Source organism: Lissotriton vulgaris, chromosome 3_1 (assembly GCF_964263255.1).
Source record: "Lissotriton vulgaris chromosome 3_1, aLisVul1.2, whole genome shotgun sequence".
Classification (NCBI taxonomy): Eukaryota; Metazoa; Chordata; class Amphibia; order Caudata; family Salamandridae; genus Lissotriton; species Lissotriton vulgaris.
This window is the reverse complement of record NC_141689.1, coordinates 1,235,581,624-1,235,607,395: the sequence shown is the minus strand read 5'-3', so window position 1 is coordinate 1,235,607,395 and position 25,772 is coordinate 1,235,581,624. Positions and strand designations below refer to the sequence as shown.

At 43.9% G+C, this 25,772-nt stretch overlaps 2 protein-coding genes across 5 annotated transcripts in view; one reads left to right on the top strand and one right to left on the bottom strand.

Moving 5' to 3' along the window:
* The window catches only part of GTF2E2 (general transcription factor IIE subunit 2), a 371,015-nt gene that overhangs the window by 246,427 nt on the left and 98,816 nt on the right, over positions 1-25,772 (bottom strand). The gene's annotated exons all lie outside the window — the stretch shown is intronic.
* SMIM18 (small integral membrane protein 18) overlaps positions 17,761-25,772 on the top strand; it is a 29,143-nt gene continuing 21,131 nt past the window's right edge. The window contains exon 1 of one of the 3 annotated variants that reach the window (XM_086963165.1): positions 17,761-17,810. Coding sequence is in view for 1 of the 3 variants with exons in the window: in XM_086963163.1 (XP_086819289.1) it covers positions 19,518-19,524 (7 nt within the window). In the remaining 2 variants the exon portion in view is untranslated. Of the gene's footprint in view, positions 17,811-18,416; positions 18,554-19,467; positions 19,525-25,772 lie in introns of those variants that run through there. The other 2 variants (XM_086963164.1, XM_086963163.1) reach the window with 2 other exon arrangements.

Here is a 25,772-nt window from a genome sequence, read left to right as displayed (position 1 = left end):
AGACGGGCGTTTGTCAATAAAGGGTTAACATTTATTGAACAGTCTTTCTTCTTGTACAAGAGAAATGTATTGCCACAATTGCAAGACTTGTGATTATAAAAAGTACGTACAGTAAGATAAGGATTGCGAAATAGAACTGTAAAAGCATTGATATGGTTTCTTAGCCATACAATGGTTTAAAAGTAATAAAACATATATACAGTCATATATACATTAGGCTAAAATACTCAACTGGTGCTTCTAACTAAGCCTACCCCAGTGTGCCTGACCTAAGCCTAACACGTGGAAGGGGAGTAAGTAAGTAGCTTTAGGTTAAGTTGGTTTTGCCAAGGTTTGTTTCAAGAATTCTCGTCTAAGGGTTTAGTCCACACCATACCTCTGAATAGAATGATGGAAGTCTGGTATTTCCTTCAGGGGGCACTCAATATCCCAGTCACCCGCGAGGGCAGACCGGAAACGCTGGAGCTGGATTTCTCTGCAGGAGAAAGGCAGCGGCTCTTCTTCAGCGCGTCGGGAGGAGGAGGCGGGGGACAGCGTCCGCGGCAGCTGGAATCTGCTGGGCTTCTTTCGCAGAGGGACGGCTGTTCAGCTCCTAAGCGTACTGCACCATCGTTCGCACTTTAGCAGCGATAATGGTATCAGTAGCTTCACCACCAAGGGACAACAGCAGCAGCGTACTGCCTGCAGCAGCAATGGGATGCACAACAGGGTGCACGGCAGCTTACGACAGCACGACAGCTTTCAGCTCACATTGCTTAAGGCAACGTTGGTAATATTTATACCTGACAGGTGCCGGGTTTGACGCAAGTTTGCTGGACATAAGACGTCAATTAAAGATGTCACTAGGAAGTGATAGTTATCAGTTGCTCATTAGAGTTCCATTACTAATCAAAACACAGCAAGCGGGGATTTCCAGGTTTGCTGAGTTTTTATTTTGTTGAAGAACTCGGAGTGTTAATCTAGGAATATCAGATAGTGACTTCTGCTCTGTCATTGCACTAATTGGTTGCAAAGGAAGTGGCAGAGAACTATGCTGGAATGTGGCTCTGTTCGTGTGAGGCCAGAGATGACTTTCTGAAAATCGCACTCGAACGGTTATGCCAATATAGGGAATAAATGGATTTATAGCCGAATAGGGGCATAAGGTTACAGTATCGATCAGGAACCTAGATAAACACGCAACATGACCAAATGGCATTCCTATAGAATGGTATCAGTCCGCATCAGAAACGCTAAGTGAACACCTACTAGCCATGTATGAAGAATGTCTAAAGAAGGGCGAACTTCCGCTCAACCAGAGAGTTGCTACCATAGTAGCGATTCCCAAGCCTGGGAAGCCGCAAGAGGAATGCTCCTCATACCGCCCAATCTCTTTGCTGAATGCGGAGGTTAAAATCCTGGCCAAACTCCTTGCTACCTGGCTGATGGCACATCTACCCGACCTCATACATCCGGATCAATCCGGATTTATGCCTCACAGAAACACGGCAATGAACCTTCGCAGAGTACACGGGGTGTTGGCGAGGGCAGACATGATCCCTGAACAGGCGGTCATACTGGCCCTGGATGCAAAAATGGCCTTCGACCTAGTAGAATGGAATTATTTGTTTGAAGTCCTTGCTTGTTTGGGTTTCGGCTCGAAATTTATAGCATGGGTCAGACTACTATATATTAAGCCGGTCGCTCACGTGGTGGCAAATGGTCATATTTCGCGAACGTTCCCTCTGGGGAGAGGCACCCGCCAGGACTGCCCCCTCTCACCATTGCTCTTGCAATCGCCCTAGAACCACTAGCAACTCTGATAAGACAAACACCACTACTTAAAGGAATACATTGGAAGGAGGGCTGGGAGGACCGGCTCTCCCTTTATGCGGACGACATGCTGGTGTATCTAACAGACCCAGAACGTGGGGTGCCCGCACTCCTGAGCATATGTGATGCCCACGGCAAGATCTCAGGGTATACAATAAATTGGAACAAATCAGAGATGTATGTTTTGAAAGGCCCGGTCCCGGCAATGGGCGAAGAATGTCCCTTAAGGTTAGCTGGCTCCTCCTTTAAATATTTGGGGATCCACATTACAATGGACCCAACGGATTTCACACAAAAGAATCTGGCTCCACCTATGGAGAGGTTTAAACAAGACGTCAAGTTCTGGGCGTGATTGCCTTTAACGATGCTAGGTAAAGCGGCGCTTTATAAAATGATGTCCCTACCCCGTTTTTTGTACATATTAGAGAACACACCGTATCCAGTGGCGCCGGGGTACTTCAGGAAGGTGGCGACATTGGTATCTGGTTTGCTATGGGGCAACCGCCCGGCGCGTATTGCACAAGCCAAAATGCACAGGGGATGGTACGACGGGGGAATCGCACTGCCGAATCTCAAATTATATTACTGGGCAGCACAACTTTAGCCCATTAATCAATGGATCCAAGTTTCACAGAGCGACCCGGCTTTCCAGGCAGATAGGGCACAACTAGGCACCAATACTATGCTGGCCCCGCTCTATGACCAACACCAAGTGCGAAAATTGGTATGACCCACGAGACTCACTGCAGCGCTATGGCACACAGCATTAGCGGCATTAGGCTGGAAAGGGAAAATAACCAAGCTCACCCCACTCTGGGACTCTCGTGCCTTAGGAAATCTGAGACACAGTAAAGGCTTCTCTCATTGGGACACCGTAGGGATATCCACGGTGGGAGACCTATGGGAAAGGGGAGAGGTTATATCATTTGCCCGTTTGAGGGAACTGTACGATCTGGGAACACAGTAATCTTACCGCTACGTTCAGATACGTCACGCACTGCTCACTGCCATCCCCCCAAGGGAGGGGGTACCAGAATCATCCCCGATTGAGGATCGTCTCCGCACAGATTTCATGCTTGAGCACGAGACGTCGCTGACATACCGCAAGCTAATTAACAACTTGCCTGACCCAATGACTCCATTGAAAGATAAATGGGAGGGAGACGTAAATGCAATGGACGAACACGAATGGAACGAGGCGCTTGCGTCCCCAAGGGAAGTGGGCATCTCAGCCAGAATGAGGCTCGTTCAACTCAAAATTTTACACAGAGTATACTACACTAGAACAACGCTACACCGCATACACAGAGCACAACACCCTTATTGCCTTCGTGGCTGTGGGGAGGAAGGTACCTTTTTCCACACAATATGGGACTGCCCACGTATCCAAGAATATTGGAGGCAAATAATGCGCACTGTATCACAGACCCTGGAGACCTCTCCTATCCCCGAGCCACGAAAATGTCTATTAAACGTATGGGGACCAAACGACCTGTCCAGATATGGCCAACCCTGGGTTACAGTGGGCATGATTGTGGCCAAACGTGATATCGCACAGCGCTGGGGAGTGGAGGAAATTCCAACAAAAACACAATGGTGCATGAATATGGATAGGGTGATGGTGACGGAGAGGGCAGTATACCTAACCTGAGCGTGCCCGGGGAAATGGAACAAAATCTGGACCCCATAGAATGTGTATAGAGGGGAAATCTGTGAGCCTCTGCCAGAGGATGACCCGCTAGAGTCGGATGAGGAGGGGGAGGAAGTCTGATGTGCTCTAAGGGTGTGACAGGAGGACGATTGCAACGGGAGTGGGGGAGGGACCCAGGACCCAAAGGATAGGGAATTGAGGGTAGACAAGGGCGAGACTAATGGAAGGCCACATGCAAGAAAGCCCTAGCATTCCTGACATTTCATTAAGTGCTTGATTCATCGGGTGTAAAAAGTGATACACACAAGGGGAACGCCCTAAGATTCAGCTACTGTAAGGCTACTTGTTCATTGAGGACCGCAATGTGATTTCTTTGTTGCTTTCTTTTTTGTTGTTTTTATAAAAAATAGAAAACTAAAACCTCTATTGATCAGCAACTTATCGCTATTTATGTGCCTTTCAATTTGCCTTGCTATAGTCACTTTTCCTCTAACCACTATAACCAGTTTGAGGCCTTATCCTACTGCAATGTATCCATCAAAACATGATTGCGGCCGGCCCTATGGGTTGTAGGCTAGTGGCTGTGTAATATTAGAAGGTACAATAAAGGTGTTTTTAAAAAAAAAAAAAAATTAGAGTGAGCTTCAGATAAACCGCCCGGTTTGGGGTTTTGTGTCATAGGTTGGCGGGGGGTCAAATTTGATTGGATGTCTAGCTCAATAGCTCTAGTCTTTTCATGGAAGAAATTAGCAAGCTCGTCACATGAAGGAGTGGCCAGGTCATTTAACTCACTGTAGTTAGTTGTATTGCAATATTGTTGCTTGATAATTTCAAAAGCTTTTTTGGTTCGGTTACTTGCTAGGTTCAGCTGAGTTCGGAAAAAGTCTGCCTTTGCCTTAAGAATCTTCCTATTGCACGAATTCCTTAATTTTCTGAGATGTTCCAAGTTGAGAGAGGTAGGAGTCGATTTCCAAAGACGTTCAGCAGCTCTAAGCTGTCTACGTTCCATGTTCAGGTCTTCATTGAACCAAGGCTTGGAAATCTTAGTGGAGACATTCTTTTCCTGTAGCGGCGCTGTGGAGTCCAGAGTTTCAAGTATCTTGTCATTGTACAAGGTTGTAAGCTCATGTACATCAGTTATGTCCGTCGTGAGGGTCGGAGCGGAGTTACACTCGTTTACTAAAGAGATGGGATTGATATTTTGTAGATTCCGTTTCCATTGCTTTAACTTTGATGGTTGTCCCCTTTTATGCATAACTTCAGTATTGATGGAGAAGAGGATGCAGTGATGATCAGACCAATCGCAGGGTGTGATGGATTCCAGTATAATGAGGTTAGCTTTAGCAATGATGAGGTCCAGAGTCTCTCCCTTGTTATGCGTTGGGCTGTCACAGAATTGGGATAATTCCTGCACTGATAGAAGTTCTTTAAAACAACCAACAATATGATCATTTGCATTATTCCAATGAAGGTTGAAATCACCTAAGAAAATATGAGGAGCTTGGGAGTTGGAATTGGATGCCATAATCTCCATAATCTCATCAATACAAGTCAAACTATCACCTGGGGGGTGGTAAATTATGTGTAACTTGCAAGTGATGCGCTTAGAATCTGAGATATTGATGCAAAGATAATCGCACGAAGATAGTTCAAATGAGTCCGCTTGTTTGACTGAAAGTGAGTTATGATAAATGCAGGCTACCCCTCCACCAATTTTCCTAATCCTAGCAAGTCGAATTAGATCATGGGAGGGAGGAACCAATAGTTTGAGAATGGGAGATGAGGAGCTATTTAGCCAAGTTTCTGTGAGGACCAGAATGTCTAAGTGGTCATCTATAATGAGATTGAAGATATCAGTAGCATGTTTGCTGGCAGATCTACAATTTAAAAGCCCACACTTCAGCTTGTTGGGCGAGGGGATTGGAGCAGTCCGTCCTAAATTGATGTTTGTGAGGTTATCTCTGTTAACAGCTCTGCTATTAAGTGTAGGTTCCCAGAGGGGGTTGGATACAATGGATTGAATAGCGCTGCCCAGAGGCTTACTATTGTCAGAATCCAGGGCATAGGATATCCGAAGGTCATCAATGTCGCTGTCGTAAAGATGATCGCTTGGTCTCTTTGAACCAGAGACGGAGGGTAAACTAACAGGAATTGTGTTAATTAGAAGTGAGACATAGGGTGTAGGTAAACTAGATTGGGCATAATTTTGTTTGTGTTGAATAAAGTTGTCAATGGGAACATTAGTGGAGCAATAGTTTCTCGTTTGGAGATTGATCATATTCACTGTGTCATTGGTGGCTCTATGTAGAATAAGAAGATCTTTTGTGATGGTTGAAAGATTAAGCATATCATCCTTAAGATGAGATATGCTGGATGCTAGCTGATTAATTTGGTCAATCAGGACCGAAATGGGAGAATAAGTAATAGGTGGTGGTGTATGAACTGTTTGGGGAGACGAATTGCCCATGGTATCAGTGTGCATGTCTGTTGCAGGAGTGGAATAGTAGTACCCCACTTGGGGTTGGGGAAGGGTCATTGGGTTCAATGATGGGATAGGCGAGAAGAGTGTAGCCACTGTTGGGGTTCCTTCAGATATTGCGGTAGGTAGTAGGTGAGTGGAGTCTGGACCATCCTCTATGTGTGAATGTATAGGCAGTATGAGTGAAGCAGATGTGAGAGTTCCCTCAGATGCTGCAGGGGGTAATAGGTGAGTGGGGACTAGGCTATCCACTGTGTGTGCAGGAGGGGGGAGGGGGACAATATTGGAGACATCCAATGTTGTGCTATCCATCAGGTGTGACATTGAAGTGGAATCATCGGTATCGAGGACTAAGTGTGAGTCTTCTGGTCTGACGGGACCAGGAGTGGTTTCAGGCAGGCAGGCTAGTTGGCGGTGATTACTGGAGGGTTCAGTCCCACTGCTGAAAGGGGCTGAGAGCAGACCTAACACACATGGTCCAGAGGACCCATGAGAACCAGTAGTAGAAGTAACAGGGGAAAAAGGCACCAAGACCGGGGCGATATCTGTCCGATTGGGAGAGTCTGGTAAATTCGAAATATCAGGGGAGATAGGTCCCAAGACAGAAGCAACATTTGTCCGATTTAGAGAGTCCGAACAGGTAAACTGATAGGGAGGCGTTAAGGAGACATCTGAGTTTTGTCGATGGGAGGAGACCGAGAGTGTGGTGCTATTATTTACTGCTTTCTTGAGAGTAGGGAAAAGCCTATCAAATATATCTAGATACGCGTCAGTGGATTGAATAAGAATATTACCATTATTATAAATAGAAATGGTGGCATTCAGAGGATGAAGGTCTGAAGCAATGACCGTCAATTTGATGGCATACGGTGATTTCTTCATTGTGGATATATTAAGCATAGCGTGGAAGGTATTTCTCCATTGGGCACGTTTATTCGTGTGGAAGATAAGGTCGAAGTAATAAACAATTACCCAAAATAAATATCAAGTAATTAATCATATACTAATTAATGAAACACAAATTACTTCTCACCCTTTACTCCTATACACACACACAACAACACACCTAAAATTAATTACACAATTAACATAATTAATTACCAATTCATTAATAAAAAATTACTCAATAATTAATTCATAAATTAGAAATAAATGAATTCCCACCCTGTACACCTATAAACACCACAACACACCTAAAATGAATTAGTTACCATAATGAATTACCAATTAAAATTCATTAACAACCAATTATTTATTAACTAATAATAAATTACTTTACACATTTAACTATATATTCGCAATTAAATAAATAAAAAGAATCAATTTAATATAATTTAAATTACTTCCTACCCTATTCCCCTACAAACCGACAACATAACTAAAAACGCAAAATTCAAATGTAAAAAAATTAACTACTAAAAGTTTAACACCTATATTAAACATACAAACAATTTTAATACAAAAAAACATACATCACATACATATAAAATATATTCTTAAATACATAACATTAATTTAAAAAACGATATTTTTAACTATATTTTTGCAAACGATATTAAACACTTCGATATTTTTAAAATCGATATTACTTACTTTAAGTCGATATTCTTGACCACGATATTCTTGCTGTCGATATTTCTGAACAACGATATTTATTACTCGATATTTGTGCAACTCGATATTTTTTTACTAGTTATTCCCTCTGCACACCATTCATTAGTAGATGCTGCAAATATTTCTAAACAGTATTAAATCTTTCATCCAATCATGCATTCATAATATACATAAAGAGTAACGTGTAATATGACTCTACATTGACATTTCAGGGTTCATGTGACATTTATAAACCACGCGCCCTTGGGCCTCGTGGTTTATGTCACCAGAACCCCTAGATAGCAATTCAGGCCTATACTGCTCAGATTACAGTTACCAATCAAGGTACTGTATATATGTTTACATGTTTAGGTGCTTTAACTGTGCAATATTCAGAGGTAGATAACATCATGTCACAAGCAGGAAAGGGTGACATATTTTCCATATTTTGGAAAACTTGTATCATAATAAAAGTCTCTTCAGAACGTCATCATTGTCCATTGTCCAAGTAGTAACATCCTAATGATAGCTACAGCAAAACCAGAACATTAGATTTGCAATCAGGGCCCAATGCTAGCGATTCGTTACAAAAGCTTCAAGCACACTGCTTATTGTTTAGTTAGAGTCTGTGAAAAACAAGCAAAAGCCGAACATGCTAAATGCAGCCATAGATTCTTGTGAAGTGAACATTGCAGGAGTAGTTTCAAGAAGCTTAGCACAACCACTGCCTGTTGTTTATTCAACAGTCTATTAATGGAAGTCGAGCATTCAAATTGCAAACTCGGCCCACAGTGATCTCTGTCTTACTGGCTGCACTTTGTCAATTTCCGGTTTCTATAGTTAGAGAGTGTGTTTTTTAAAGCAGCAAAGTTTGTTTAATCTGAAACCCTGTTTTCTTTACTTCACAATTAACCCGTTAACCGCTGCGGTAATTCCGCTGCGGTGCGGACGTTTTCGTGCGCGGGTGGAATGCCGTCGGCCAATGGCCGACGGCAGCACTGGGGAGGTAGTTCTGCCGTCGGCCATTGGTTGACGGCAGCAGGGAAAGGGTTAAACAATTGTCTCCCCCTTTTACTACAAACAGTATAGTCCGGTATTTCACTTAGTACTTTCAATAAACCTTTGCCCACTTCGAAAAAGAAATCATGCTAACTGCAGCAAAAAAATCTCTGTTATAACAAGCATTGAAAAAGCAGATAGGTCTCCCCTATGCGAGGCATAGCTGCTGTTTAGCATGCTAAAAGCTAATGGCATAGAGGAGAGTGGCATTGAGTGTTGGAGAGTGGAACATCAAACAATGTTGCGGCGTGGCATAGAGTGGAGTCGCGCATAGAGTGACAGTAGATTGGATTGGCGTAGAGTGTTGCCGAGTATAGTGGCGTGAGCTGCAGCAGTATAGAATTCAGCTGCGCACAATGGTGCATTGTAGAATGGAGTGGTGTAGCTGAAAGTGTTGCATAGTAGAGTGCAGTGACGCAGAGTGGTGCAGAGTGGAATGGCGTAGAGTGTAGTGACGTAGAGTGGTGATGAGTAGAGTACTGTGGAGTGGCGTATAGTGGAGTGGCGCAGAGTAGAGTGGCGCAAAGTGCACTGGCATATAATGAAGTGAGTACAGAGTAGAGAGGCGTAGAGTTCAGTGGCATAGAGTGCAAAGTTGCAGAGTAGAGTGTGGCAGAGTGCAGTGGTGCATAGTGCAGTCGCATTGAGTACAGTGGTGCAGAGTAGAGTGAAGTGGTATAAAGTTCAGTGATCTAGAGTGCAGTGGCGTAGAGTGGACTAGTGTAGAGTGTATTGGCGTAGAGTGTTGCAGAGTATAGTAGCATACAGTGCAGCAGCATACAATACAGCAGTGTAAAATGCAGTGGCGTAGATTAGAGTGCTGCATATTAGAGTGCAGTGGCATAGAGGGCAGTGCAGAGGAGAGAGGGGACAATCAATGCTAATGCTTGTCAAAAAGTAACTTGAGGAAGAAGATTCGCAAGGAGCAATGCTGTGTCTGGCAGGGCGCATCCCGCTAACCAGAAAAAGCCCCATTATAATTTTTTTTTAAACTGTGGACACGTACAGGTTTTAAAAAATGGCCGTAGTCCCAAGATAATGTATACCTCCACTGAACACTGAAATAAACGTACAAATATGCGGTTTGCTAGCCAAACATTCTGTGTAGACTTCAAAAGAATATTGTCACGGTTGTGAGGGGGTTGGGGGCACTGGCACTTTAGGTTAGATGAAGGAAACCTGCTTGCTTACTTTAGCTTTATTCTTTATGAAGAGTTCATTGCATTCCATCAGCATGACATTTGTAAGTGGAGCACTTTACATATGTACTCTCTGATATACAGACGGAAAACCTTCCACGTTTTGCAACCTCTGCACAAACACACAAGAAAAAAGTGCATTTTAAAGAATCGATTTTTTTATATTAAAGTAGGCTCCACGGAGGAAAGAACATCAACGCACTATAGAAAACCAGGAAGCGCTGTTCTCTAAAGGCACTGGCCAATCTCCAATGCATACATTTAACCTTGCAAACATTGAATTGTTGTTCGACATTAAATAAGAATCTGTAAAATACGTTCTACGTTTGAAAGTCAGATTTCAGGTCTCACCTACCAGCACAACCGGTCGGGCTGCGAGAAGTTCTATTGTCAGCTAACAGTGAGAGGGCTTATACCCCACCAAGTGTTGTTGGATTTTTTTTGGGGGGTGGGGGGGGGGCGTTATTATCACTCATTTTCTTGCTTTATATTCCACAAATCTCAAAACTACATATAATCTGATTTTATCAGTTCTAAAAAGCACAGGCTTGGTCTTGAAACTGTCCAGACCCAACAAATTCGGAAGATTTGCGTATGTCCAGCCATGTCGCTTATGGGTTGCATTTCATTTAACCATTCATAGGAGATCGTGAACCCTGAAGGTGTGAGGGCACTCTACACTGAAACATTCCAAACAAAATAAAGGTTCAATCGAGATTGGGAGGGGGTTTAAGCATTACAATAAAACATTACAAAGACCGTTGCACACTTGCAGGAAACGATAGGTCCTCTGGCACCTTAGTTTTAGAATTGTTTTAAGAGGAGAGCCATGAATGGCTCAATAGCCCAGGCAACAGATTTGAAATGAGGTTCTGGCCATGATGAGGAGCCGATAAAGGTCACAGAGTGTCCGGGTGATGTTGTCAAATTGGATTGCAGGTGTCCAGTGCAGTACAGCTTTGATTGGAGCTAGATTGGAATTTCGAAAATCTATCAATGAAATAAGTAGTGAATGGACAACTTTTTTTAGATCACCTGGGGATAGGAGATGGCAGATTTTCTTCAAAGTCTGAAAGTGGAAACAAGCTCTGTACGCAGCTTTGTTGATATGTGGCGCAAGAGCTAGGGTCGAGTCTACTTGAGGAGATCGGTGCTAGTGAAAATCCTTCCAATTTTAAGGAGTCCAACACACACATAAATCTGAGGAATTAAAAAACATACTGGCATTCAGGAGAATGAAATAAAACTACTTCAAATAAGTATATAGCATAAGAACGCTCAATCCGAGGGAGAAATATGCAAGTGTTGTAACATACAGACACAGCTCAACAGTAACCAGCTCAAACAAAGGGATATATGATGTTACAACGCGTACCTTTAGCACGCATACCATTACCACGGATTTTTTACAACGCAGGTGATGTTACAACGGATACCATTACAACGCAATACACTACAACGCAGATACTATTACAACGCATACCATTACAACGTAAGTATAGGTAAGTATATAATATTAATATATATTGTAAATAATTATTTATGTAATATTTAATTTAAATAATAATTATTACATTCTAAAATAATTATATTAATGAAATTAAATTTATTTTAATGTTATTATTTGTAAATATATATTAAAATTACCCCTCTACCCCAAAACCCAAACAGCCCTAAAACCTAAAAATGCCCCTGTACCCCAAAACCCAAACCCAGCCCTAAAACCTAAAAATACCCCTGTACCCCATAACCCAAACCCAGCCCTAAAACCTAAAAATACCCCTGTACCCCAAACCCAACCCTAAAACCTAAAAATACCCCTGTACCCCAAAACCCAAACCCAACCCTAAAACCTAAAAATACCCTGTACCCCAAAACCAGCCCTAAAACCTAAAAATACCCCTGTACCCCAAAACCCAAACCCAGCCCTAAAACCTAAAAATACCCCTGTACCCCATAACCCAAACCCAGCCCTAAAACCTAAAAATACCCCTGTACCCCAAAACCCAAACCCAACCCTAAAACCTAAAAATACCCCTGTACCCCAAACCCAGCCCTAAAACCTAAAAATACCCCTGTACCCCAAAACCCAAACCCAGCCCTAAAACCTAAAAATACCCCTGTACCCCAAAACCCAAACCCAGCCCTAAAACCTAAAAATACCCTGTACCCCAAAACCAGCCCTAAAACCTAAAAATACCCCGGTACCCCAAAACCCAAACCCAGCCCTAAAACCTAAAAATACCCCTGTACCCCATAACCCAAACCCAGCCCTAAAACCTAAAAATACCCCTGTACCCCAAAACCCAAACCCAACCCTAAAACCTAAAAATACCCCTGTACCCCAAAACCCAAACCCAGCCCTAAAACCTACAAATACCCCTGTACCCCAAAACCCAAACCCAGCCCTAAAACCTGAAAATACCCCTGTACCCTATAACCCAAACCCAGCCCTAAAACCTAAAAATACCCCTGTACCCCAAAACCCAAACCCAGCCCTAAAACCTAATACCCCTGTACCCCATAACCCAAACCCAGCCCTAAAACCTAAAAATACCCCTGTACCCCAAAACCCAAACCCAGCCCTAAAAATACCCCTGTACCCCAAAACCCAAACCCAGCCCTAAAACCTAAAAATACCCCTGTACCCCATAACCCAAACCCAGCCCTAAAACCTAAAAATACCCCTGTACCCCAAAACCCAAACCCAGCCCTAAAACCTAAAAATACCCCTGTACCCCATAACCCAAACCCAGCCCTAAAACCTAAAAATACCCCTGTACCCCAAAACCCAAACCCAGCCCTAAAACCTAAAAATACCCCTGTACCCCATAACCAAATACCACTAAAAAATGTTAAACTTACCTATAATAATACTTACGATGTAATGGTATGCGTTGTAATAGTATGTGCGTTGTAGTGTATTGCGATGTAAAGGTATGCGTTGTAAAATGACCAGCGTTGTAAATGTATGCGTGGTAATGGTATGCGTTGTAAAAAATCTGTGGTAACAGTTACATACCCAAACAAAGAGACTGCAATTTGTAACTGTTGATCAGTGCTTACGTGTATCCTTTTCCGCTGCATAGCATCCTCACACCGCTAGTTGGTTATGGTGCCATACTAATTCAAATATTGTCAAAGGCACAGTGTGCTAAATAAGCACCAGGCTTTTGGGAAAGGTTATTGAAATCCAAATAGGTTTAGAGTGTTCACATATATCCTTTTGTTTCTCTTTTCTCCCTTCCAGTTGCAGGGTCAGTTTGGGGACATCTAAAAGGTAGTGGTGGCGAGGGAGGGTAAGTGAATGATCAAGTGAATCAGGGATTCCAACAAAGAGAGCAACCTTTTCCGCAAGTGTTTGGGTTCCAGTATTCTCCATTTTTGATTAATTAGCGCTAGATACATCTGTCCTACACAATATTCCATTAGTACACTTAATAAGAAGTGCAGAAAAGATGGATTCACTGGTTTGCGTAACTGAAATCTATGTGAAGAGGTGGTATTAACAGAATGCCATGTGCATAGTGAAAACCTGGTTGAATATATGCCGCCTTATGTACGTTACTTGTGATTTCAGGACACTTTTTGATAGTTGTAAATCAAACTATATCAAACAGGAACATTTTCTAAAAAATAATATTACAGTAGTCACTGTTAAAGCCCTTAAACCAACATGCACCCACTGCCATCAAGGAGGCTAGAACAGCCATTAGAACTCTTAACATCCATTGGCAAGGCCAATAGGTTTCACAATATTACAAAATGTGTTTCACTGTATTGGTGTACCATTGGCAACAAAAAAAAAACTCATGCGGCTGCCAGCATTCCCTAGGTGCAACCATGCATCACCACGGATGCATGCAGGCTAGGGAATGATGTGGGCGCCATGTACGGAATCAAAATGGTAGATGCCACTTGATCAGTAAATATAAAAATTGAATTTTCATGGTGTGGGTGCATTTTTAGCACTGTGGAGCAACCCAGCAGCAAATGGCAGCTGCCAGGCCCTACAAAATAGATAAATAAATAAATAAAATAAGTTTAAAAAAAATATGGGGCTCAAGGAATTTGGGGAGGAATGAAGGAGTGGGTAAGCAGAGTGCAGGAAGGAAGCAAAGGAGGCTTGTGAGGCTGGGCCTGGGGAAGCAAAATAATAAAAGTCAAGGAGGGGGCGGGCAAAGAAATGGACAAGCTTGGAGTGGGAGCAGCAGTGCTTGGAGTGGTAGCAGCAGTGTTTGGGGGTGAGCAGCACACAGAGTTAGAGAATATGTGCACTCTGATGGAGTGCTGAGAGAAAAAAAGTTCCCTGACTGACAGGAGTGAAGGATATAGGTTAGCCCACCGAAAGGATGGTAAAGAGACTATTCTCCAGGGCAGGGGCAAGCGCAAAAAGAGGGCGGAAAGCTACTGAATAAGAAGCAAGCCAAAGAGTGACCAAAAAACAACAACAAACGGTAAGCATTGGATGGGCTCCTAAGCCCACTGTACATTTTTGGTATGATCCACAAGAGAGTTTTGGCTACAGAGGGCTAAAAGCTGTCTTGTAGGCAAGACCTAAAAATGAGAAATGTGGAGAGATTCTACATTTTTTAAAACACTTACACAAGATGAGATGATCAGCTTTCTCCACCAAACGAAACTCACAGTAAGGTTGCAAAAGTCAAAAATGCATTTTGCTTATACAGAACAGTGCTAAAATCTAGGTGTACATTTTGGCTGATTGAATAGTATTGGTTTTTCCATCATCTTGTGTTTCCAGGTCAAGGTGTACCAGACAGGCTGCTTTATGATCATACAACAAATGGAGTATATAGTGCAATTTAAGACTTTTCTTACCTATATATGAACGAGTCTCAAACTTTTCATAAGCTGCCACCAACTTCCTAAATTTAATTTACATAAAAGAAAAACAGAATTGTGGTGGGATCTTTGCATCAATCTTAATATTTTTCACTTTCTATCCTGAAGCATTACAACATGCCAGGGTAACTCGCTAAAAAACATGCAGAGGTAAGCTTTGATAAGCTTTTATTATTAAAATAGTAACTTATCTTGCAACACGTGCTCTCATTTGAGAGAAGGGGCCAAAGAGCATGACCACTTTTTTCACAAACATCAGAAGCTCAACTTGTATTTAATATGGCAGTGACGGGGGGGTCAGGATGCCCTGCATAAGATTTGGATAGTGCCGTATAAGGCGAGCACTACCATTACAACGCAGGCATTACAACGCAAACCATTACAACGCATTGCGCAGGGGGGCGCTCTAGGATAGGGAATACGTTTAATTTTCTATCCAACACCTTCCCTAGTGTCCACGGGGACTGGAGTTGGAAAAGAAAATTAAACTTTTCACTATCCAGCACCTCTAAGCGCTATGCGTTGTAATGGATTGCGATGTAAAAACCGCGTTGTAAAGGCATGCGTGGTAAAAGCATGCGTTGTAACGTCATACATCCGAGTTGAAGACTGCTAAATTCTTATTTTTAATCCAATGTATTTCAACATGAAAACTAACTTAGTATGGTTTAGCCTTTCTGTGCTACAGAGCCTATACTGATAGATCTGGTCTGTCCACAGTCAAAATATTTCGAGAGGGCTTTTCAAAGCATTAGTGCACAGGCATCATTCACCGACGTGGAAATCTATAAAGAGGAAAACTGGCTATGAAGCAACAGAGCGCTGTACAGAAGCAAAAGTACTTCATATTATCTGTAGCTAAAACACCCTCCTAGACCCTTTGGACCAGTCGGGAAACAATGTGCTATCTCTTGATAATTTCCAGGTTCAATGAACACACACTGGTCTTTTACCACATCAACTGAATATCTGCTTTTTTAATAGCGGTGGGCACAATGGCTTAAGCTTGCATGAAGCCTGAGATAGTCCTGTGTGAATGTATGGCTCGTCTAGATTCCCAAATAGAAGAGAGTATTTTGAGTTTTTCAGACTATCAAGAACCTGTACACTTGGGAAAGGCATGTAGGGATTCACTGCGGTGTACCTTGAAGCACAAATGAGCCTGATGGTGGAATGGTAAAGGTTTCGATCATAGATCTCCAATTGTGTGATGGTATCCCGGAGAAGGCAGCACGCTGAACCAAGATTTGAAACGTGGCGCACCTGACCACAGTACGGATGGGCACTCCAAAAGATGAGTTTTATAAGCGATCTGAAGGGAGCTCTCATGTTTAAGTATTGCTACTCCACCTGCAAAGCAAACACAAGGAGATGATGGACAGAGCGCAGAAACTTTTCAGACACTCACCCCCAGTCACAGATCTGGGTTGAATCCATCATCGTTCTTTAGCTCACTTTGCCACCCCAATTCAGACCCAGCCATATGCAAACCAGTTGACCATGTGCCTCATGAGAACAGTCCAGACCGAACATGCCAAGCCAGGTCTTCACTGGACCGGAAACAAGCATCCTGGGATCGGTTACGGGGTGACATCCCTCATCAGCCAGGCTAGCTTGAATCTACTGGCAAAATGAGCAAGGGATCCACTTCTGGGCATACCCTGCCAACTTAGGGCAAACAAAGCAAACACCAGGAGATGATGGACGGAGCGCTGAAACTTTTCAGACACACACCCCCAGTCAGAGATCTGGGTTGAATCCATCATTGTTCTTTAGCTCACATCGCCACCCCAGTTCAGACCCAGACATATGCAAATCAGTCTGGACCCTAGGCCTCATGGAACAGTCCAGACCTCACTGCCAAGCCAGGACTTCCCTAGACCGGAAACAAGCATCCTGGGACCGGTTTCGGGGTAATACCCCTCATTAGCTAGGCTAGCTTGAATCCAGTGGCAAAGTGAGCAAGCGACCCACGTCTGGGCATAACCTGCCAACTTACGCCGAACAAAGCGATACCAAAGGGGATGGTGGACGGAGCGCTGAAACTTTTCAGACACTTATTCCCCAGTCACAGATCTGGGTTGAATCCATCATCATTCTTTCGCTCACTCTCCTTGCGTTTACTCCACCTGCAGACAAGCGGAGCAGGAGGGCCAGCATGCCAACAAAACAGTCTTTACTCGAGCTGAAGCGGTTTCTTGGTAAACGCTGTTCCTACCTAGGCCATTTGTGACATCTACGAATACAATTAACTGTGCAAAGAAGTGTATGGCTTGAATCAGTTCTCAAATCATCATGACAAACACTCCGGCCTAATCTATTTAGAGTAAGAAATTCAATAAAGTCATCTAGACCTACTGGTTTCCAATATTTCCTCCTTTCACGCCCCTATCCTTTACCATGGAGATATTTTATGAATTGGAGCCAACTTACTATTGAAATTTCAGATTTGATCAATTAGCACAGAAGTCAAAAAGATACATGTACAGACTGCTTTAGATGGGACTGCGTGAAATGCTCCAGTGGTTGGTTACTGGATTGTTTTCAAAGAGATATGTTGTGGGATGAAGCTGGCTCTGGTTTACTCTGCCTTTTCTTACGGAGTAAAGCGACATGTAAAAAATAGGTATATACAATTATTACCAGTCCAACAAGCAACGCATTGTCGGTAGAGAAGCAGGAAACTGTCATTTTATTTACTGTGAAACACTCTGGAGCAAGAAAGCAAGTGCAAATTCCGACTCCAGAAAAAATGGGCAGTTAGATTGAAAAAAACTCATTTTAAGTCGTCAATAGATAAATATCATGCTTTGGTTACCCCCTTCATATAAAACAATTAAAAGCTTGACATGGACTTTAAGAAACCGAGAAAAACATGTTGAAGCTTTTTCTACTTTCCTAGCTACATAGGTAACAGAAGCTAATCATGCGGTGTGTCGCTGAGACAACTAGTTCAAGCCGGAAAGATTTGTTTATTTTATATTTAAATCATAAGCACGTTGTTTGCATTTCCTTGTCTGACGTCCCTCCTTCTCTGCATGTCTGGTGGAAGAGTGTTGCTCACTTCGTGGTTAAGGCTCTGCCTGTGCATATCCGGGAAGGCGCTGCGCTGGGACTGGTTCCAGCTTTAAGAAGTAATAAAGCTCGGACTATGGTAGGTCTGGCACAAATTTTAACTAAGTTGGCGAAATTTTCAAACATTATTTTCGCATCATTTCTGCATCCGATTTGTCCAGAAAATTATTTTTTTTCCCCTCGAACCAATCCTGCTTGTATCTCACACGATTTTTTTACTTTATTTTTTACTGAAGAGCGCGCTCACATGAAAAGTCATGAGTGATACCATCTACACCACATTTCACTTTCAAATCAAAATTTTTCGAATTTTAAATGGAATTGTACGACATTATGCAGGGGGAAAAAATATATGCCATTTTGTCCTCCCCTTAACTTCGGGGATTTTTCACTATTACTCAAAATTTGAGCTCACTTTAAATCATGCCGCAACAAAACAAGATGTTTGTTAAGCCTCCCACGCGATAAAAAATTAAAGCCTGCTGGCCGGATGACATTTCAGTCAGCACGCTTGTGAGCGATAATCCCCTGCCTCAGTTCCAAAGCATTTCGCATTAATTGGTGACTACTATCTGTGAATGCAACCCGTCTGCCTGAAAATGCACTCGGGCACAAAAATAGGCACCGGCTTGCCAGTGCATCGTCCGCCCGACCAGACAATGCTGCTCGAAAGCATGAATGATTAAATGCTCTGGGCGTGGGGGCTTTGAGCCTGTGTACAGCGCCGACCAATCACCGCGCGGCGCCATCCTGGATGGGCAGCGGCCATAGCCTGGACCACAAAGGGAGCAGCGCTCTTCCAGCAGCCCTGCAGACGAGGAGGTACGTCTGTGGACTTATTTCTATATTCTGTGCTTTTAATAAAGGCTCGCGGCGAAGGGAAACGGATTTAGAGCAGGTAAACGTTATATAGGTCATTGCCAGTAAACCGAGAAAGAACAGAGAGGGAGGGAGGGAGTCGGACATTCGTCCTGAAAAGGTGCGTCAGCCTCGCAGCAGACGGTGCCTTCTTAGCATCGGTGTTCTTGACAGTTGATGCTGGGAGGCTCGCTCAACGCTGGTCGCTGGCGTGGCCAGCTTGTGCGGCGACAAACGCACAGCATGTGTCAACCCACGCCTGGATGGGGCTTGCACCCATTTTCGCATTGGCAGAGCCAGGGAACCAAACGACAGCACATGGGGGGAAATGTAATTAATTTAATTCCCCTTCGTGAAGACTGGAATAAGAATCAGCAGGAACGGCATGTTTACATTTCTCAAAAGAAACGCGATGACAGAGCAATTTGGAAAATGGTAGCAGAAATGGAATCTCTTGCAAACAGTAGAGCACATGTCGATACCAAGAAAAGTAATGGGGTGGCAGATTAAAATACGCCCGTTTATTCATACTATAAAAGAAGTCACAGACGCATTAAACAGAACATGCGATTCAAGCACGTGCATTTCCTCCTCTACGCAACTAATTAGAGATGCTATTTTAAGAGCTGATGTGAATTGTTGTACAGCACCGCGGACGCTGGGCAGCGCTGCTGAAAGGCTTTTTTTTTTAAAGCACTATGACGTGCACAAGTGTTTTTTTGTGTGTAAAACTCAGCCAATCACAGAGGGAGGAGAGGGCATGTTATGTTATGCAGATTTATCCTAGCACTGAGACGTTGAGTGTCTAGCCACACCCAGGGCCTAGTGGGACTACTCAAAAAGTCAAGTCTTCAGCTTCTTGCGGAATTCCAGAAGTGAGGAGGAGGCTCGCTGGTGGAGCGGCAGGTCATTCCACGCTTTAGGAGCGATGCCAGGTCTGGTTTCCGCATGCTTGGGAGTCGGGACTTGTGCAAGTAAGAGTCTGGATAAGCAGAGATGTTAAGGAAGACTTGTAAAACAGATGTGATTGAGGAGATATGCTGTCCAATGGTATGAAGTGCCTTGAAAGTGTGGCTGGGGAGTTTGAATGGTGCTGGTTTGTGAACGGAGTCAGTGGAGCTTCTTCGGGTCTGGTTTGATGCGAGTGCGGCGTGGGAGGTTGAGAGTGATTGTGGTTACCAAAATTCTGAATGGTGTGTAGCCTTCTGGTGAGTTTTTAGTTGATCCCAACAAAGAGGGTGTCCCCAAGTCCAACCTGCTTGTGACCAGGGCATGGATGATGCTTTTTCTGGGTGCCGATTGGACACCCTTTGAAAATCTTCCTTAGTGACTTCTGAGTATAGAAGCATGAGGCAGGGCAGATTTGACTTAGGCGGTCATGTCAAATCTACCATTGCTGATGATCCCAAGTTTCTAGACGTGTGTGGTGGTTGGTGTGCGTCCTAGCTCTTTTAGCCATTAGGTAAAATTCTACAGGGATGTCTTTTCCCAAAGATCAAAATTTCGGTCTTGTCGGTGTTCTTTACACAGTTGTTTTTCATCCAGTGGGTGATTTCAGTCAAGAAGGCACTGAACTTGATCGAGGTACTGGGTGTCTTGTTCGTGAGGGAGAGAATGAGTTGAATGTATTCACTGTAAGAAAGGACATTGATATCATGAGTGTGGATGATGCTGGATAGAGGGATCATGTATGTGTTGAAGAGAGTCAGGCTTAGGGAGGATACTTGCAGAACTCCACAGATGGGTCGTGGGCATCCAAGGTGTATGGTTGCAGGCTGACTGAATGGGTCTTTCCAGTCAGGAACAAGCTGATCCATCGTAGTAGGTGTTCTTGGATACCAATGTTGTGTAGGCGCTGGATAAGGTGGGAGATTACAGAGAGGTCCAGGAGGATGAGGCCAACATGTCTATTCTGTCTAGAGTCATGCGGATGTCATCCGTGAATGTATGAGGGCAGTTTCCATGCTGTTGTTCAGGATGAAACCAGACTGAGTGGTGTTGAGGAGTTGGTGGTCGTTGAGGTATTTGGTGAGGTGTCAGTTGATGGTTTTCTTGAAGATCTTGGCCGGGAGAGGTAGCAGGTAGATTGGTCAGTATTGGCAAGCGTGCAAGGGTCCACAGAGGGTTTCTTTAGCAAAGGGAGGACAGTTGAGTGTTTCCAAGCATCTAGAAGGTCGCGGAAGAGGTTAAGGCTTTCGGAATGGGTGTGAGCATGGCACTGATGGGTTGCAGTCTTCTGGAGTAGGCGTGGTGTGGGGCCGGACTTCATGGTTGTGGCAGTTTCTTCTAGGGGGGATGACGGGTAAATGGTTAGCACTGCTTGTTTGAATAAGATTGGGAGAAGTTTGTTGTGGTATGTCGGGTCTGGATGCGGCTTGAATTTGCTGTAAATAGTGGTGATTTTGTTGCTGAAGAATGGAGATTGCTTCAGAGGTCTTGCAAGGGGGTGATAGAGTTGGCAGGCAGTCGATGGAGGTGAAATCTTTCGTAATGGCGAAGATTTCTTTGCTTCTGTTGATGCTGGCATTGATGCAATTCACCAGAGCAGTGCGTTTGGTGGTACAGACTATTTGTTGGCAACATCTTAGGGCAGATTTGAACATGTTCCTGTCTGCATTTTTTTTAGCTTATTGTCAATTTGTGCTCCAGTTTTCTGCAGTGAGGGTTCATCAGTTTGAGTTCCTCAGTGCACCAACTGGAAGGGAAACAGCCTTTACAACAAGGTTTTTACCTCGTTGTGCCTTTACCACACATTTTTTAGCAGGTATATTTTTACCACAAGCATGCCTTTACAACACATGCCTTTTCCATGCATTTAAGGTAAGGTGGGGGTCTCCCGACAAATACATTGTTTTTCAATCTAAAAAAAGGTGGGTGGTATTGGCATGCGTTGTAAATGCATATTCGTGGTAAAAACATGCATGCTAAAAAATGCGTGGCAAAGGCATACAATGTATTTACCTGCGTTGTGCCGTCGTACAACCCAACTGGATGGGGTCTAGATCTTGTTGTATTGCTATGTTTGAGGGGGGCCAGGGAGTCGGCACAGAAGATGATCAAATTGTTGAAATTCTTGATGGCTTTGGAGAGGCTGCTGCAGTGTTCGGGTTGGTGGGTATTAAGAGCGGGGATTCAGTCCTTGTTAGTGATGTTGTTCCAGTGGCAGCAGGCTGGTCTGAAAGATGCATGCGCATTGGATGGGCATGGGGATGCTGCACTTGTCGAGTGCGTGGTCCGTCCAGGAAACTAGAGTGGGCTCGTCGAATCAGATTATGAAGTTAGTGGAAATTGGGTCCAGGAGGTGGATGGTGATGTGCATAGGTTTTTTTTTACTTTGTGGGTGAGGCCCAGGCTTCTAAGACTTTGATGAATGCTCTTTACTGGGGGTCAATGTGGCCTTTCAAGTGGAAGTTCAGGTCTCCTAGTAGGAAGGAATTGACAGGCGAGTGGTGCAACAAAGTTCGTGATGCCGTCTGTGAAGTTGGAGCCCAGTTTTGTCAGTCTGTAGTTGAGGTTTGGTGAAGTTGGCTGTGACATGAAGCCAGGCGTTCCATATTGGAGGATGACGTGTCCATGGATGTGGTGCAGCTGATTGTGTTATTGAGGGTCATGGCTATTCTGTCTCCAGGCATGTGAAGTCTCTCTTGCCTGGCAATCTTGTAGATGTGCAGATGCATGATGGAAAGTTCAGGGATGTCATTGCCTGTGCAGATGGATGATGGGGTCAACAAAGAGGAGAACAACAGAAGTTGGGAGGGTGGGGCCAATCAACAACACTGAGCACAACAGAGGGATGGAGGGTTGGAACAAGCAAAAGGCAAACAACACTGAGCACCACAGAGGTAGGGCAGGTGGGGACAAGCAACACAAAGACAGACGAAAACAGGTGAAAGAGGGCTACATGAGCACTTTAGGGCAGAAGCATGCAAGTGAGAAAGTGACATTTGACGGAAGCAGATTACATACACATGCAATCTTGCAGAGTGCTTCAAAAATAAGGAAAAAAAGTAGCTCCCAAAACATGAGAAGTGGAAGACGACAAGTATTTTGGCCATGCTCCACAGAGGGTCAAACAAAGTAAGGGGATGTGAAGCCCTCACAAGTTAACAAATCAGAAGTAAGAAAATACTAGTGACAACAAAGCCAACCAATGGTAAGCAACAGGCAACCTCTAAGCCCATTGTAAGCTAACAAAATGTCTTGAGAGCAAATGTGGATCTCAGATGAGACCTAAAAACTGGCAGTCAGTGAAGTGGGGGGGCTCTAGGCAACTCCTGGACGCTGGATACCATAAGGTCTAGGAAGAGAGGAACAGGTCAGCCGATTCTACAGACATCTCTCCCTCATCCACACCCATTCTGCGCATTCCTTCACTGTCCAAAGGGAGGTTTATTTTACCATTGCTATGGTTACTATGTAAAACACTGTAGCCTAGTCAGCTCGTGAGTAGAGTATGATCAGCCAGGCCAAAATCTGGACAGCGCTCAGTGTCATTCAGACATGAAAGGGCAGCTGCAAAAGGAAAATGCTACTTACCCAGTATGCATCTCTTTTTGGCATGTAGAGCTGTAGAGTCACATGCTGTGCATAGCTCGCCATCTAGTGTTGGGTCCGTATGTTTGCACTTTGTTTTTCTTTAAAGAAGTCTTTACAGTCATGAGGTAGGTGACTCCTCCTTTCGGTGATAGTGTGTATGGGCATAAACTCCATTGTTAGATTGTTTGCCGCAGAGGGTGATAATGGAGTTAGTAAGAGATGCCCATGTATTTTCTGTATCTAAGTAAGATGTAACTGCAACAGGTATAGGTACCCTAGGAGGCGGGTGGTCGCATGTGACTCTACAGCTCTACATGCTTAGAACAGTTGCATACTTGGTAAGTAGCATTTTCCGTTCGAGGCATGTGAGCTGTAGATCACAAGCTGTGCATAGACTAAAAAGTAGTTATCTCCCAAAGCGGTGGCTAACCTGTAGCTGTTGCAGTGGTTTGAAAGTGTCTATGTAAAACTGCTTCACCCACACTAGCTTGCTGTCTTGCTAACACATCTACACAATAGTGTTTTGTGAATGTGTGAGGTGTAGACCATGTTGCAGTTATCATCTATGGGTATGTTTCCTAGAAATGCCACAGAAGCCCCTAGTTTGAGAGTGGAGTGCGCTCTAGGGGGAATTGTTAAAAGTTCTTTTTGCTTTTGCATAACACATCTGAAATGCATTGGACTATTCACCTTGCAATGCCTGATTTTGATATTGGATTGCCTTTATGTGGTGGAACAAAAGCAACAAATAGCTGTTTTGTTTTGCGAAGAGGTTTTGTCCTTTCTATATAGTAAAGAATTGCTCTTTTCACATCTGGTGTCTGCAGAGCACGTTCTGCCACAGAATCCGGTTGAGGAAAGAATACTTGCAACTCAACAGATTAGTTGATGTGAAAGGCAGAAATGACCTTTGGTAAAAATGTATGATTGGTCCGAAGAACCACTTCGTTTTGATGTGTTTGTACAAATGGTTCTTCTACGGTTAGTGCCTGGATCTCACCCACTCTTTTCAGAGATGTGATAGCTATGAGGAAAGCTAACTTCCAAGTTAATAATTATATTTCACATTTATGCCATGGCTCCAAGGGTGGACCCATTAGCCTTGTGAGGACAATATTGAGATTCCATACTGGAGCAATGGAAGTCTCAAAGGAAGGATTCTTTTACGCCCTTTCATGAATGGTTTGATGACAGGCACTCTAAAGAGACAAATGTTGTCCATTTTGTAGGTAAGCAGCTATTGCAGCAAGATGTAAGCGCATGGAAGAATACGCCAAATTGGAACGCTGTAGATGTAGTCAATAGCAGATGATGTTTTGAACTGAAGCGTCCCAGTGGATCTATGTAATTTTTATTGCATTATATCACAACACTCTTCCCCTTTGCTGCATAGCATGCTCTTGCAGTAGGACGTCTAGCCTCCTTGATAATGTTTATGCAGTCTGGCGGAAGATTGACATAACCAAACAGTAAGATTTCAGGTGCCAGATCCCAAGGTTGAGATGGCTGGGTTCTGGGTGTCTTATTCTCCATGGCCCTGAGTGAGCAGATTGGGAGTGAGGTGTAGTTTTTGGTGAGGAACTACTGAGTGCTCCAAAAGAGTTGTGAAGCAGGGTAGTCAGACCCATGTGGGAGAAACCAGGATTTATGTCGGGGGCAATTGTCGGAGCTTCCGAACCACTAATGGAATGAGTGAGAGAGGCAGAAAAGCGTAAGCAAATATCCCTGACTAATTCATCCATAGTGCATTGCCCTTGGACAATGGGTGTGGATGTATGGATGCAAAGTTTGGGCATTGTGCGTTTAGGTTTGCGGCAAACAAATGTGTGTCTGGAAATCCCCACATTTTGAAGAATGGGAGGAAAACTGGAGGGTGGAGTTCCCTTTCGTGGATCTGTTGTCTTAGACAATCTGATTGTTTACTCCTGGAAGGTGTTCTGCAAGGAGAAACATTCTGTGATGTATGGCCCTTGTCCAGATGGACTGTGCCAGTTGTGACAGCTGGAGTTTGTGTGTGTGTGTGTCCCTTTTTAGGTCGAGGGACCGTTGCACTGCGAAGCAGTGAGGGCGGAGTCCCGAAGAATTAATGTTTTGGAGTTAGGGGGCTTTGAACCCGCCTCTCTCCTCCATTCTCCTCCATTGGCTGGCTTCCTAAACTGAGGCTAGTCATTGGAGGAGAAGGGAGTCACTCCAATAAAGCCCCGTCTCTTTCGGATTCGGAGGCGTGTGTTTTTGCGTTCTTTCGCCCAGTGACATCACCCGTCACTCAAAACGCCTAAACACGCCCCCGAATCCGAAATTTTTGGATGTTTGTGGCCGCCATTGTTGCCCGGCAGCCGCCGAGTCTTCCAGTGAGTGCTAGTCTATGTATGCTCCCAAATATCTGACATTCAAGCTATCTATATGTAATACTTCACAGACTCACAGTACCATTCAACATTCCTTAAAACCGGAGCTATTAGCATTGCCAATGCTTGTTCATTGTTGCTCCTTTTTTTAAGGATCTTTTTGTTTGTTACAATGTCCGGGAGCTGCTAAAGCGCTGTACGGTATTTCGTGCACAACCCTTTCGAAAGTTCTTATTCTGCCATGGCTCGCCGCCCCTCGGTCTATCACGAGCTGTGGTGCCCGCTCTCCTGCCCCGGTC